Source organism: Pleurodeles waltl, chromosome 1_1, assembly GCF_031143425.1.
Source record: "Pleurodeles waltl isolate 20211129_DDA chromosome 1_1, aPleWal1.hap1.20221129, whole genome shotgun sequence".
In the NCBI taxonomy this organism is placed as follows: Eukaryota; Metazoa; Chordata; class Amphibia; order Caudata; family Salamandridae; genus Pleurodeles; species Pleurodeles waltl.
The window spans coordinates 614,578,494-614,592,161 of NC_090436.1; the positions used below are offsets into that span (position 1 = coordinate 614,578,494).

General features: G+C 43.0%; 1 protein-coding gene across 2 annotated transcripts in view; it reads left to right on the plus strand.

Annotated features, from left to right (window-relative positions):
* Nucleotides 1-13,668, plus strand: part of SLC25A46 (solute carrier family 25 member 46) — a 225,300-nt gene that overhangs the window by 142,366 nt on the left and 69,266 nt on the right. For both annotated transcript variants that reach the window (XM_069226441.1, XM_069226449.1), the window contains exon 3: nucleotides 3,331-3,373. In XM_069226441.1, coding sequence (XP_069082542.1) covers nucleotides 3,331-3,373 — 43 coding nt within the window. The remainder of the gene's footprint in view (nucleotides 1-3,330; nucleotides 3,374-13,668) is intronic.

Consider the following 13,668-nt stretch of genomic DNA (forward strand, 5'->3'; position numbering starts at 1 on the left):
TATAATTGGGTTCTGAATTTACTCGTGCAAAACCAGAGAAATTCAGCAGCTATAGTTAGTTATTTCAGGAAACTATAACTCACGGCCTAAGGTGACTATAACTCCCTGTAACCTATGTATTTTTTTTCAGTGAATTTCTATGGTATTTTTTTTTACGTAAAGTAATTTTCATTACTATTTGGTAATCCGTGCGCGGCATGGGTTGGCTATAGGGCCTACGGCCAACCCCCTATAACCACCCAACCCTGCGCACGGCCTTTGGCCAGTCTCTGTGGCCAACTACCCAGCCCCACACTGCACACGGCCTATGTCATCGCCCGGCAGGAGTTGGCCACAAGGCCTGTCTCTCTGGGTGTGAGCATAGGTGTGAGAGGGTGTCACTGGGTGTGAGAGTGGCTGTGAAATTGTCTGGGTGTGAGAGAGTATATGTGGGTGTGAGAGTGTCTGATTGCGCTTCAATAGATGAAATATGCATTCACCTCCACAAAGAATTTGAGATCATTTTTCAATATGGACTCGCAAAATAAACACACTTGCTTTGCCTTCGTCTAGCCTAGGAGTTAGAATCATTTGTTCTTTCCAGAAGTGGAACTTCAACTGGGCACCGCTACATCTGTATTTGTAAGTGCTTCCTGTTGAGATTTAATTTCTGTGAAATGAGCATCATGGCCATTTCTGAAGCCCACCTGCTCGCTTACCCAATAAGAGTCCACAGCTTTGCAAAAAAATGTCTATCCAAATGGAGCACTTTCTGCTGGTTGATGCAGCTCCCGCTCTATGAGAGTAATGGTTTCTTCTATTTTCCTACCTGCATGTCTCTGAGCAGGGAAACAGAGGAAACCTCTACTCCCAGCAAGTAAGAGTTGTTTGCTCTGGCTTGGCGGGAGCTGTCAAAGCATCTGGGGAGATAGCTGGAGCTGGCCCTGGAGGTGGCGGTCCCCAGGGCAATTGTTGGCTCCACGAGGCAGGCCGTGCGCCCCCCCCCCCTTCAACTTTAATCAATTACCCCAGGGAGGTGAAGGTCCACGGGGCCAGGGGTCTGTAGTGGACTCCCTTCATTATCTTTTTCCAGCCCCAGGGAGGTGGCAGTTCCCCGGAGCTACAGGAGGGTGCCACGTGCCCCCCCCCTTAATGTGAAATGAATTGCCCCCTGTGTTAATTTAAACTTTTGCCCTGGGCAGATGGCGGTGCCCGGGACTGCAAGGTGGGGCTGCTATAGTTGAATATAAGGCCCGAGGAGTTGGTGGTCCCTGGGGATGCGGGGGGCAGGGCAAGCACCCCATATAATTGAATCAAAGCCCTGGGGAGGTGGTGGTCCACAGGACATAAATAAGCCCAAGAAGGGGGCCCTGTGTGCCCCCACCTTTACATTTTACATGTCCCTGGGACCTGGTTCAACTGGGGGCTTTTTCAAAACAAGCACAGGAGCCTGCGTTTGTGGGTTTTTTTTTTGTGGGGGCTCAGAGGTGGGACTTGATTGAAGCAGAGTCCAAAAATGGCTGCCAGCACATCCTGGTTAAAGTGTTGGCAGTCAATCAGAGCTCTGCAGTTCTCTGCACAAGCTCTTATTATTCACAAAGTTGTCAGGAGTATCTGCAACCCTAGATGTACAAATTTGGATTTCCTTTAATTTCTCTTAAACATCTGAACGGATTTACATCAAAAAGCTTAATCTGTGTGGCGAAAGCTACCTTTCCGCCAAATTTGGTGTAGTTCCGTCCAACGGTTTGGGATGTAGACGTGTTCAAAACTCCTGTGGGAATTAACATGGGAAATGCATGCTTTTTTGACCACTCCTTTTTCTCGGCCCCCTCTTGAAGGATCACCCCAAAAGCCTCAGTGGAGGATTCTTCAAACGGTGCCAAAGGTATAAGCAAGTCAAAAAAACACTTTTTCTATGGAATCATGGTCCCAACTATAACTACCTGCGGGCGACCACCAGTAGGTAATATATATATATATACATATATGTATCCATCGCACAACATAGTGATAGCCACAAAGACACACACACTCAGGTTGGTACTTGCCAAAAAGTAATTTACTCAAGCTGCTTTCAGCCCCTGCAACGCATTTTGGCCTTCCCGGCCTTGCTGAAGGCTAGGTAGGCCAAAACGCATTGCAGAGGCTGGAAGTAGCAAGGCCTGGAAGTCTAAAATGCTTTGCTGGCGCTGGAAGTAGCCTGAATAAATTACTTTTTGGCAAGTATCATCTGGAGTGCGCGTCTTTGTGGCTGTCACTACATTGTACAATGGATTTTATAGATGTCGGGTAGTGACGCTCCACTGGAACACAGCGTGAAGCGGACATGGAATTAGTGTGTGTCTATATATTACCTACAGGTGGTCTCCAGTACATAGTCATGGTTAGAACCCAGTTTCTATAGGAAAAACATTTTTTGAATTGCCTATAACCTAATTTCCATAGGAAAGGCATTGTTTTACTTGCCTAGAACTTTTACACATTTTGACAAATGTTCACTAAATTTTCCCCAAAAAGTGTCCTACTGTGTCTTTCTGTGCATGGTAAGTTTTGGGGTGATTCGTCAAGTGGAGGCTGAGAGAAAGGGGGATTAAAAAAAGTGTGACATGTGCATGACTTCAGTAATCTCGACCCCGCTGTCGCCAGACTCGAAGGTAGGGATTTTGCATGACTTGTGTACATTGTGTGGTCACTACACATGGGCCTGAGACCACTGAAGTCATGCACATGTCACAGTACTTTTTTCCCCAAAACCAATGACATGCATATGTCAGACAAACGTCTGTGTCAGAATTTGGTGGGGACACACGAGATGAGTGCTTAGGCTCCGCCCAGAAATCAAAAGGAAAAGAAATATTGATAACTCTAAAACTACTGAACAGATTTACATCAAATAACAAAAGCGCGATCTGCGCTCCAAGATCTAGCCTCCTGCCAAATCTGGTGTAATTCAATGGTTCGGGCTGTAGTTGTGTTTAAAGACCTATTGGAATTAACATGGGAAACACACTTTTTCGTCAAGCGGTGCCAATGTTATTGGCAAAACAAAAAACGCTCCATCTATGGAAAAACATGTCCTAACTATAATAACTACATAGTGGCGACCGCCACTAGGTAATATATATGATAAAAAACCGTTCCGCCTTACTTGCATAGTAGAGTTCTTTCACTATACTGACCACAATGTAAACATCATCAAAGTAACACATGGTATTCAGTACACAGCAATTCAGTTCCATCCTATTCAAAGATATGCAGATGTTATTGCTCAAACCCCTCCTAAAGGTGACTGATGCTACTTTTGAATAATCATCTTAAACTTTCTCTTTTCTTTTTAATTTATTTCAGAGCAATTGAATAGATTTGCAGGATTCGGTATTGGACTTGCAAGGTAAGGATTAATAATTAGATTGTGTTTAATTTAATCTGATAGTTAATTTGTAAATATTGACTACAATGGCATCCCCATATCTGTGTTGTTTTCGAGGGTGCAATTCAGAAAGTAGTTTTTGGGAGCTTTATTCACTGCCAGCTTGTGAACAGAACTAGCATCCTGCCAATATTGAAAACGTTCTAGACGTCCCTTTTATCTCTAATGCGCTTTGCGCCTTCTGTCTACTTCATTTTTCACTCTCTCTCTCCAATCTGGTTAAAAAGGAACTGTGCCGTGGCCCTGATTCTGTGTCACTTTGTAAATGTTGTCTAGTTACAATGTGCCTTTTTTTCCTTCGTTCATATTGTTTTATAGCAGCAATATGCCTTTCACTTAATTCTTTGCCTCTGCATCCGGTTTGGACCAGTAAAGTGGAAATGGTGCATCCAGGTTCTTTCACTCTAAATGCCAATTCAAAACTGCCTCGTTAGCATGAGCATTCTTGAAACTTGTTTTTTTTAGTTTTCAAACTAATGAATGTACTTGTTTTCCCTTTCTGTAGTTCCTTCCGGTAATATGTGTGAAAACCAATAAAATTAAAATCCATTACTGTTGCTTAGAAATTACAACATTTGGTCTGGTAGTCTTTTAATTTTCATTAGATTTTGCAGTTCAAGACCAACCTATTTGCCATAGATATATTGCACTAAGGATATATCAATTTGGTCGGCAACTACCTACTTAATTCTTAGCTCTCTCTGCAAACAGACCTTAATCCAATGTGTCACACCTTTTACCTTTCTAAAAATGGTACATGTTGCCCGTTGCATAGCACTTACCATAATGTATATCTAATTCCATTGTAGTTAGGTCTTCCAAAGACATCGGTTGCTGTATTATAGGAGACGAGTACTCCTTTTCAAAATGCATATTGTAGTTATCACTGGTTGTAAGACCTGTGTCAATCTGTGTTCTTTATATGTACATTGAAAAGCAGCCCTGCTATCTAATCACCTTTTAGTAAATTAAAACATTTGTTTATTTCCATTACGGTGGGGAAGTCTTTAAGTTGTCATGAAATAAAACCGATTTTTAGTTAGTAATCCATTAGAGTAGTATAAGTGATCTGTCTAAACAATTTGTGGTAACTTAATTTATGATCGTAATTGCACCCTGCCTTCAATTGTAAGCACATGTAGCACAGAAATAATTATGCTTTGTTTTTTCCAACATTAAATGTTAAGTTTATTGTGGCTGGCTAAGATTAATGTTGCTATAATATGTTTGCTGCAAAGCCTTCTGAAATTTTTTATAAATCCAGATACTTCCCTCTCTTGTAACCAGCTGGCAATTGTGAAATTGATTGTTTCTCAGGGTTTACTTCTATCTACTTTTAACTGGCCTTTAGCGAAAATCATAATACCTATGTAACAGTATGCAACCACCTGTTAAATTTTGATCAAGTTAGTGGTTCTGTTATTGAGGTATAAAGTTCAATGGTTAATTATCACTTCCCATGTGAACATCGCTGGGAATTCCTTTACCTAAGCCACTGTCATAAGATTAGTCATAATATGATACTGTTTCTCTGTAAAATAAAATATAAAAAACGCTTTTGCTGGTGTGTAATGTGTGACGTGACAATTTATTTGACTAAACCTTAGTCTTGCATAAAGTTAATCAGGCGGTTTAAAAGCTTGTAAAATGTGTTATGTTGTTTACGCATGTTTGGGATTTTGAATAACTGTCATTAGACGTGTAAGACTTGTACCAGTGATGGAACCCTCCTTATCACATGCATAGTGATGCCGACCCTTGAGCCCAGATTTGTTCGACTGACATAAGTTCTGTGCTACGTATCTCTCGATACACACTAGACAATGTTTAAAAAATGTTCATCTGGCTACACGTCTTTTTTTCCAGATAATGTGAGAACTGGAAAGGGTGACATTAACTCTGACCTAAAGCACATAAATAATTCTGGTATTGCCATATGGTCACCGGTCCCCCCCTCCCCCCCACCCGCTTTCCACAATCCAGCAGATACTTAAGCGGATTGTTTCTTTGGGAACATTATGAGACAACCTGACCCTACAAACATATACGCCAAACACGTGTCTTTTTGTGCTTTCATCTTCAAAGAAGAACCGGCCTGCCTGCACCTGTGGAGGCACCAACCCCATCTTGTTAAAAATAAACAAAGGAAGAGAAACGGTGTGCTTAAGTTATTATGTATGGGGTAACGTTAAAGTCTCAAAGACAAGAAAGGATTTTGTACAGCAGACGTCCTGAACTTGTGTTCGAAAATGTTCTCATATATGATAATGAAGGAAAAGGAGGCATGGCGAAATAAATGGAATGGAATGGAAAGTTTAGTTGCAAATTGAGTTCATTTTAGAATTCATCTCAAATGTTTTTCACTGAAGCTCTCCGGTACCATTGTACAATTAGCTGCGTCATGCAAGAGCCTTGAAACGTGCTGCATCCACAAATACCAGTCTTCACTGTGACCAGTTTACGTAACAGCATCAGGCTCATGGACCCTCTATTATGCTGGGCTGCTTCCCTTCACTATTTTCCCATGAAGTTTAACACACCTCCCTGGGTGAATAGGGGATGGTGCAGACAGTGCCCTGACAGGTGTGGACAATTCAAATCAGGGTTTATAAAGCGTAACTACTCACCTGTAAGGGTCTCAAGGCGCTACGTGGGTTTGTCCTCTGAGCTTCAGCTGAAGAGCCAGGTCTTAAGGTCCTTCCTGAATTGAGGTAGTGATGGTGACTGCCTGAGGTGCAGGGTGTTCCAGCTCCTTGCCGCGAGGTAGGCGAAAGGATCTTCCACCAGCCGAGGTCTTTCATATGTGGGGTCCGGTGGCTATTGCTTATTGAGAGAAGCGGAGAGGTCTGGTTGGGGAGTAGAAGGTGATGCAGTGGCTGAGGTAGGCGGGTCGTAGGTCATGAAGGGCCTTCTACGCGTGGATGAGGAGCTTGAAATTAATTATTTTCTCGTTTGGAAGCCAGTGGAGATCTCCTAGGTGATTGGAGATGTGTTTGTGGCAGCGGATGTCCAGAATGAGTCTGGCAGTGGCATTTTGGACTTGCTGTAGTTTCTTCAGGTTCTTCTGGGTGGTACCGACATATAGGTGTTGCCATAGTTGAGTCTGCTGGTAACCAGGGCAGTGGTTAGGGTTTTGCGGCAGTCCTTTGGGATCCATTTATAGATCTTCTGGAGAAGTCGAAGTATGTGAAAGCAGGAGGATGTGACTCAGTTGACTTGGCGGGTCATGGTGAGAGATGAGTCCAGGATGAAGCCGAGGTTGCGTGTGTGGTTTGGTGGGGGAGGATGGCAGGGGTCAGGGGTGTGCTGAGGGTCAGTGGCCACCAGGAGTCATCCAGTGCTAATGGGATGAGGATCTTGGTCTTGTCAGAGTTCAGCATAAGGCAGCTGTCCTTCATCTAGGTAGCTACGACTTCCATCCCTTTGTGGAGGTTCTTCTAGGCAGTAGTGAGGTTTTCGGTCACTGAGATGATCAGCTGGGTATTGTCGGCATAGGAGACAAATCTGTTGGTGAAAGCACACTTAAGCAAACAGCGTAACACAATTAAGATAAGAGAGTAACGTTATACTTCTTAATTAAGTGGTAGCAGGATGATTTTTTTTGTTTTGTTTACTCCCTGCTGCTCTGTTCATTAATGGTGGGGGTAAGGAGCGCAGCCCTTTTGTCCATTATTAACGAGCTGCCACTGCCACAACACTCCTCCGCAAGTTGTCAGTGCTGTCCAACACACTCAGGGGATGGTCTCTTACTTGTCTGTCATCCAAGCGCCAGCCTGAAGTGAATTACAGAAAATAGGACTCACTGAAGGGCCAATAAACGTATTGTTTGATTTTTGAGGAAATTGTTATGTTCTAGCTTACTTGTAAGACGTGCGTGTACCTATCTTGGTGCAGTGATAACCAAGCATATAACAGTCAATTAGAGAGCAGAAAGGTTTTCGAAAGGTTTCAAAAGCGAGCAAGCGATTATTCAGATTGAATACATTGAGGTAGGGAGTCCCACTTTCTAGCAGCAGCAACTGAGAAAGCACGATCACCAAAAGTAGCAGCTCTTGTTGTAGGAACATTGAACGAGAATCAATCATTATACCTTAGATTCCAAGAGGCCTTGTGCCAAATGAATTTGGCAGAGATAAATTCAGGAATGTTTTGCTAAATGGTTCTATGAACTATGACCATCATTTTCAAGAAAATTCTTTGACGAACTAGAAGCCAGTGCAATTGTTTCAGAAAATGAGTTGTGTTGCTACTCGGGCCTCTTACAGATCAGGCAAGCAGCTGCATGTTGGATCAACTTGAGTTGATTGATCAATATATCAGGGGCTGAAAGCAGAGTGAAATCCCTAAAGTCTAGATGACGGTTAACACGTTCATCTATAGCTGTAATCATAATATGAATGAATATTCATCTAAACATTCTCCGCTCACCCTGACATTGCACCTCTGACCTGGCAGGTAGAATGACTTCTGCATGTGGTAATCTACAGTTGACCAGATGGCACTTGTGGACCCAGTCCAGAATTGTTTTATTGTCCATTCAAATTACAACATTATTTGCATTCGGCACAGACTATGCATTTGGGAGAACATGAGCAGGAAATCTAGAAATCCCGGGCCATAAACAGAAGAAGTAAGACATTTCAGATATGCTTATTAACACATTAACTAACAGTTAACTTAACTTGCCACTTGGGCAAATGCAGAGGAATAGAAGGGTTTTGCTAGTTATGGCAAATAGTGTTTTCTTCTTTCTGTTTAATTTTCTCCATTCAATTTCCAGTGTTTGCTTTTCTACCCACATTGTATCATTTTTATGTAACATTCGTATATCTCGACTTTGAGGAAAAATAGGAAATTGATGTGGGGGACAAAAATCAGAAAAAGGGAAAAAGTCCAATTGGAAAACACTGCTATTTGGAAACAGTGAGAGAGTAGGGAAACTCAAAAACCTAGACTATATGTCAAAAAAAGTTACAGAACTGGGGAAAAATACAAAAATATTTAAATTGAGAGGTTAACTAACAAAAATATGAAATAGCAGGTTGTTTTCAGTGTGGCACTGCTATTACATTAGTAATGTTCGAGACCGAAGGGCCAAAAAAAACTAGCAGTGAACTGTGAGGAACATAAGGCATTATCAGAAGTGGCACATACGTATTAGGACAAGGCTACTGACTTCATTAGTCACTAGGCAAGCAGTCCCTAGACGGTCTTCTTGCATAGCCTTCAAGCTGAGTGAAATGAGTGTAAGTTAGGCAATAGAAACGTTAGGTTGCCTTCAGTGTTTTCTGATGGAGCTTTTCAAAGCACTGGCATATGTGCTGCTATGCCCCACAACACCTCTCCAAACTGTGGGTCGATTTTGCATGCACTGGCAGCTTTTGACACTTCAGTGGAGACCCCAGGGCATAGGTGAATGCTGTACAGAGGGGAAGTATAGTAGGAAGCAGCCCAAAATGAGCTAGTGGCCCCATCAACCTTTCCATTGGCAAATAGTGTACCCTAGTACAATACTTACTACCATAAAACCCTTACACCTACCCTAGTGCAATACTTATTACCATAGAAACCTCACACCTCCTTGTTGTGTTGTAACCCTTCTGTTTGACATTAGATTCCTTAATCTTTTAAGACAGGATCAAGCCACATGTCCTTCATTACAATAAAGTGGACATATGACATAAGTCTTAGTCATTGGTGAATGCTAACAGCAGGGTTCACTGCACTAGCACTCTTATGTACTATATCTGTTGACTAGATGAGCTGAAGTACTAAAGATCTGGCCTACATTGAAATAGTACTATTGTTCAGTGTTTGTATTTTTATATATATATATATATATATATATATATATATATGTCTGTGTGTGTATATACATAAATATATGTTCGATGGCATGTGTAGCTGCAGATACACATGCTATGCATATCTCGCCATCTAGTGTTGGGCTCGGAGTGTTAAAAGTTGTTTTTCTTCTAAGAAGTCTTTCTCTGAGTCACGGGATCGAGTGACTCCTCCTCTTGGTGATAGTGCGCATGGGCATCGACTCCTTTGTTAGATTGTTTTCTTTCCACAGTTTTCGTTCAGACGTGTTCCCTCGCGCTCCGGGGCTTTCGATGCGGAAACTCTATATTCTCTTAAACTTTACTCATACTGTCAGTATTGTTTTGAACGCTGTTTCTTCTGCACTTGTACTGTCGGGATCAAGGAAACACCCTTTCGGGCGCTTGCGCCCTCCTTGGGCCTGTTCGGGCCTACTGCATTATACCCTGATGGATTGGACTCCATCCCGATACTGTCCTCGGTCCCACGCAAAATATCCTTATACCGACCAACACTTGGTCTGTAATCTCTGTCTTTCTCCGGATCATCGAGAATAAAGCTGTGAGGATTGGGGAACATGGTGGCCAGTGGCCAGTGGTCAGCAGCCGAGACGCTGCTAAGCTAGTCGTGGCGCTGTTCGAGCCCGACGTGTAAGAGGTGGAGTAGAGGATTGCGGGCTAGAGCCCCCCTCCCCCTCAGGCTTACCTTCGTCGGCGGTATATGCCGCCTCAAGTTCGTCCACAGAATTGCGTCCCAACACGGGTCAGAACGCCAAAACCATAATCAGCGGAAACAACGACGAGGGAGAACGGCGGTAACTGGGGAAGAGCCACTCTCGAAGTGAGGAGAGTCCGGACCCTCACGTCCAGGGTCGCGCTGAGAGGCGCGACCGGGAATACTCCAGGAAGAGGCAGCACAAGTAGACGTGCGAAGCAGAGTAGCCTGAGGGAGTTGCTGCCATCCAGAAAGGGGAAAGAGTTGTTTACCCACCCTCAAGTATTGGGGGAGTTTGATTTTTCATGTGATATAAAAACCATCTTCCAGGTACCGGGAGGAGGGGGGTACACCTCAAACTGTGCTGCATTGGGTGGTTCAAAGCAGGGGACTTTTTCCCACCAAATTTTGGAAGAGGAGGTCCTCCTTTGTGAGGGAGGCATTTTTGGGTCTCAGGAAGATAGCTTGGAGGTCTCCCCCGAAGAAATTACCAAAGAAACTGTACTTTTTTCAGGAAAGAAAATATATTGCCTGACTCATAAAAAATCAGGGGTGACAAACAGGCAGACTCCGCTCTTTCCCCCCCCCCCCCCCGACAGCGAAGAGTTACGCCTTCTCTGAGGTCTTATTTTAAGGCTAAGAATTTAGTTGCCGCTGTGGCCACTTCCTCCCCTCTCCCTTCCTCCCCTCCAGCTTTGGCATAAAATAAAGCTGTGGAGAACGAGCTGGAGGGGGAGGGCAAATAAACCTTCCTTGGACTTCTCCTGTGTCCCAGTCTTCTATGCCCTTGGGGGTAATGGCTTCTGGTGCTCCCGTTTCGGGAGGCCTGGTGCAGTCTTTGGTCTATATTGGGGAAGAAATAGGCCCCTCTTTGGAGAATGCCATCTCAGTGGAGCCAAAAGTGAACTCAGTTGAATCTCAGCGAGGGCTACTTGACGTAGCAAACCCATCGTCCTCTCAGTCAGGTTCTTTGAAGTCCTTACTTTACTCTTTAACAAAGGAAGTCAGGAGGGGTTTTTTCGGTCTCTCAGGCAAATCAGAAGGGGATTCAGGAAGTATGTGAAACCTTAGCGAACAAGATGGATCTACTGACTCAAAGAACCCAGGCCTTGGAAATGCAAGTGGATCAGCTAAATGAAGCAGTAGAGAAGAGCACTAGCGAAATTGATGAATTGAAGGCCAAGAATAAACAGGGTAATGAAAGGCTGGAATCAGTGGAGAATAACGCGAGAAAAAATAAAATTAAGTTAATGAATGTTCTGGAAGGAAGTGAAGTCGAAGATATCAAGGCATTTGTGGTATATCTCCTGAAACAGAGTGGGGTGTGGGAAGGTTCGGAGGAAGTTTTAAGTAGAGATATACAGCGTGTCCATAGGGATCCTTTCCGGAAACTGCCAAATAGGACAAAGCCTAGGAGGATTAAAGAAAAGATTCTGTTTAAAGCTTTAAAAATGGGAACATTATGTGTAAAAGATTGCTCTTTTGAGGTTAGATCTGATGTTTCCCGTATTACTTCAAATAGTCAATGGGAGTTAGGTAAGAGGATGGAAGATTTCAAGAAATTAGGAGCCACAGTTAAATTGAAATTCCCGGCAACCCAGAGAGTAATGAGAAACAACCAAATGTATAATCTAAGAGACGTCCAAGAAGTGGACCCTCTATTGGACAAATTCAAGGATGGCTAGCTTGGAGGTGGCCTCTATGCCTGTTTACTTCTCTCTTTACTCTCTTTTCTTTTTTTTTTGAGCTCCGATAGTATGATGAAGTCGCTCAACAGCACCAAATGGCTTAAATATGGGTGGGGTTCCCCAGGAGGGGGGGGGGTCAAGGGTATCTGGGACTGGGGAGGGGGAGTATTTGGGGGGTGGAGGAAGGAGGGTCAGGAAAAGAAAAAATGTGTACCTCATTATAACAAGGCCCGGTGGGTAACACCTTTTATAGTAGAGCCCGTGAAATTTAATAAAGATAGAGGACATGGTTGGAAGTAGACTTCAGATTCTCTCCTGGAATGTGAATGGGTTGCGGGTTAAGCCTAGGAGGAATTATATTTTTTAGTATATTAGGGACTCTCCAGCCCAGATTGTAATGCTGCAAGTCTCTTCTTGCGGCTGTAGAGGCTCATGAAATGTTTTAATCTCAGAGATGGATTAAGCAAATGGTCTGCACGGGGAATGCGTTCCATTCTAAGGGGGTATTGATTTTGGTGAAAAGTGGGTCGAACGTTTCTATTTTGCATCATAAGGCGGATATGAAAGGCAGATGGGTTATGGCTGAAATTAGATTCAACAAAAATCTTTATACTTTGGTATCTTACTACGGCCCAAATCTCGACGACACAACATCATTGTAGGATTTATGTAATGAACTGTTGGATGTCTGGTACCCAATTATAATGGCAGGTGATTTTAATGTAGTATTAGATCATTTATTGGATAAATCCACAGGAAGTAGATCATTAGGATGTCAGACGTCGTTAGCATAGATTAAGATAATGATGAAACATTTTGCATTGGTGGACATCTGGAGAGAGTCTCATAGGCGTTCCCGTGGCTTCACTTATCATAACAAGAAGTATAAACACCACTCGAGGATGGACTTCTTTTTATTAGCTAGTTCACTTTGGGAGACCGTTGTGGACATTCAACATATTCCAGCACATCTGTCGGATCACGCCGCGGTAATTTTAACATTGGAGGGTGCAGCAGTATATCTTTCAAAAAGATGGACGTTGGACTGATCCCTTCTAAATGACACTAAGGTGGTGGAGCATTTAGTAAGAGACACTAAGTCCTTTTTTGAGTTTAATATGAACTCTGCGCCACCTCATGTGGTTTGAGATTCCTACAAGGCTTACATTAGGGTGATCTTGATCAGTATTTCTGCTCAGAGAAATAAAGTTTACAGTAAAGAAATACAGAACTTTGAGAACAACCTGGCCATTTTAGAAGGGAATATAAGGACATTGGAAGGGAAAAACAATGAATCAATATTATTCGAACTGCTGTCTAAACGGGCCTCGTTGCTATCGGTAATAGAAGCAAGAGTAAGGAAAAGGTGGGAGGCAAGTAAACTTGCACACTTTGAGTACGGTGAGAGTGCTGGAAAGTTGTTGGCATGGAAAGTGAAATCCGATCTTGTAAGGAACGAGGTGACAGAGATAAGAGATTCCGCCACAGGGCGATTTTAAGGGATGCCTCAAAGGTCCAGAAAGCATTTGTAATCTTTTTTGAAACCTTGTATACAGAAGATTCATTAAACACATTTGGGGGCAGGCTGCCAGAAGTAGAAGATTTAAAGATGCAAACACTTGATGATGAAGGAAATGCACCATTGGAGGAAACGTTTTTAGAGGGCCAGTTAGTCCAGGCTATCTCCAAAGGTAATAGAGGGAAGGCAGCAGGACCTGATGGTTTACCGATTGAATTTTATGTAAAACTGCAAGGAGTCCTAACCCCAGTTTTGAAAAATATTTTTGATCTTATTTTTATGGGAGAGTCTTCTCTCCCAAAATCTTGGAATGAAGCAGTGATTACCCTCATTTTGAAACCTGGGAAGGGCCCCTTACTATGTGAATCATACAGACCAATTTCCTTGCTAAACAATGGTTATAAAATATTTACTAGTATTTTGGCTAATAGGTTAGGTAAGATCGTGGGGGGACTGTTTCAGGGGGACCAGTTCAGGGGGGCCAAAAGGGTTTCTTAAAGGGCAGACATATG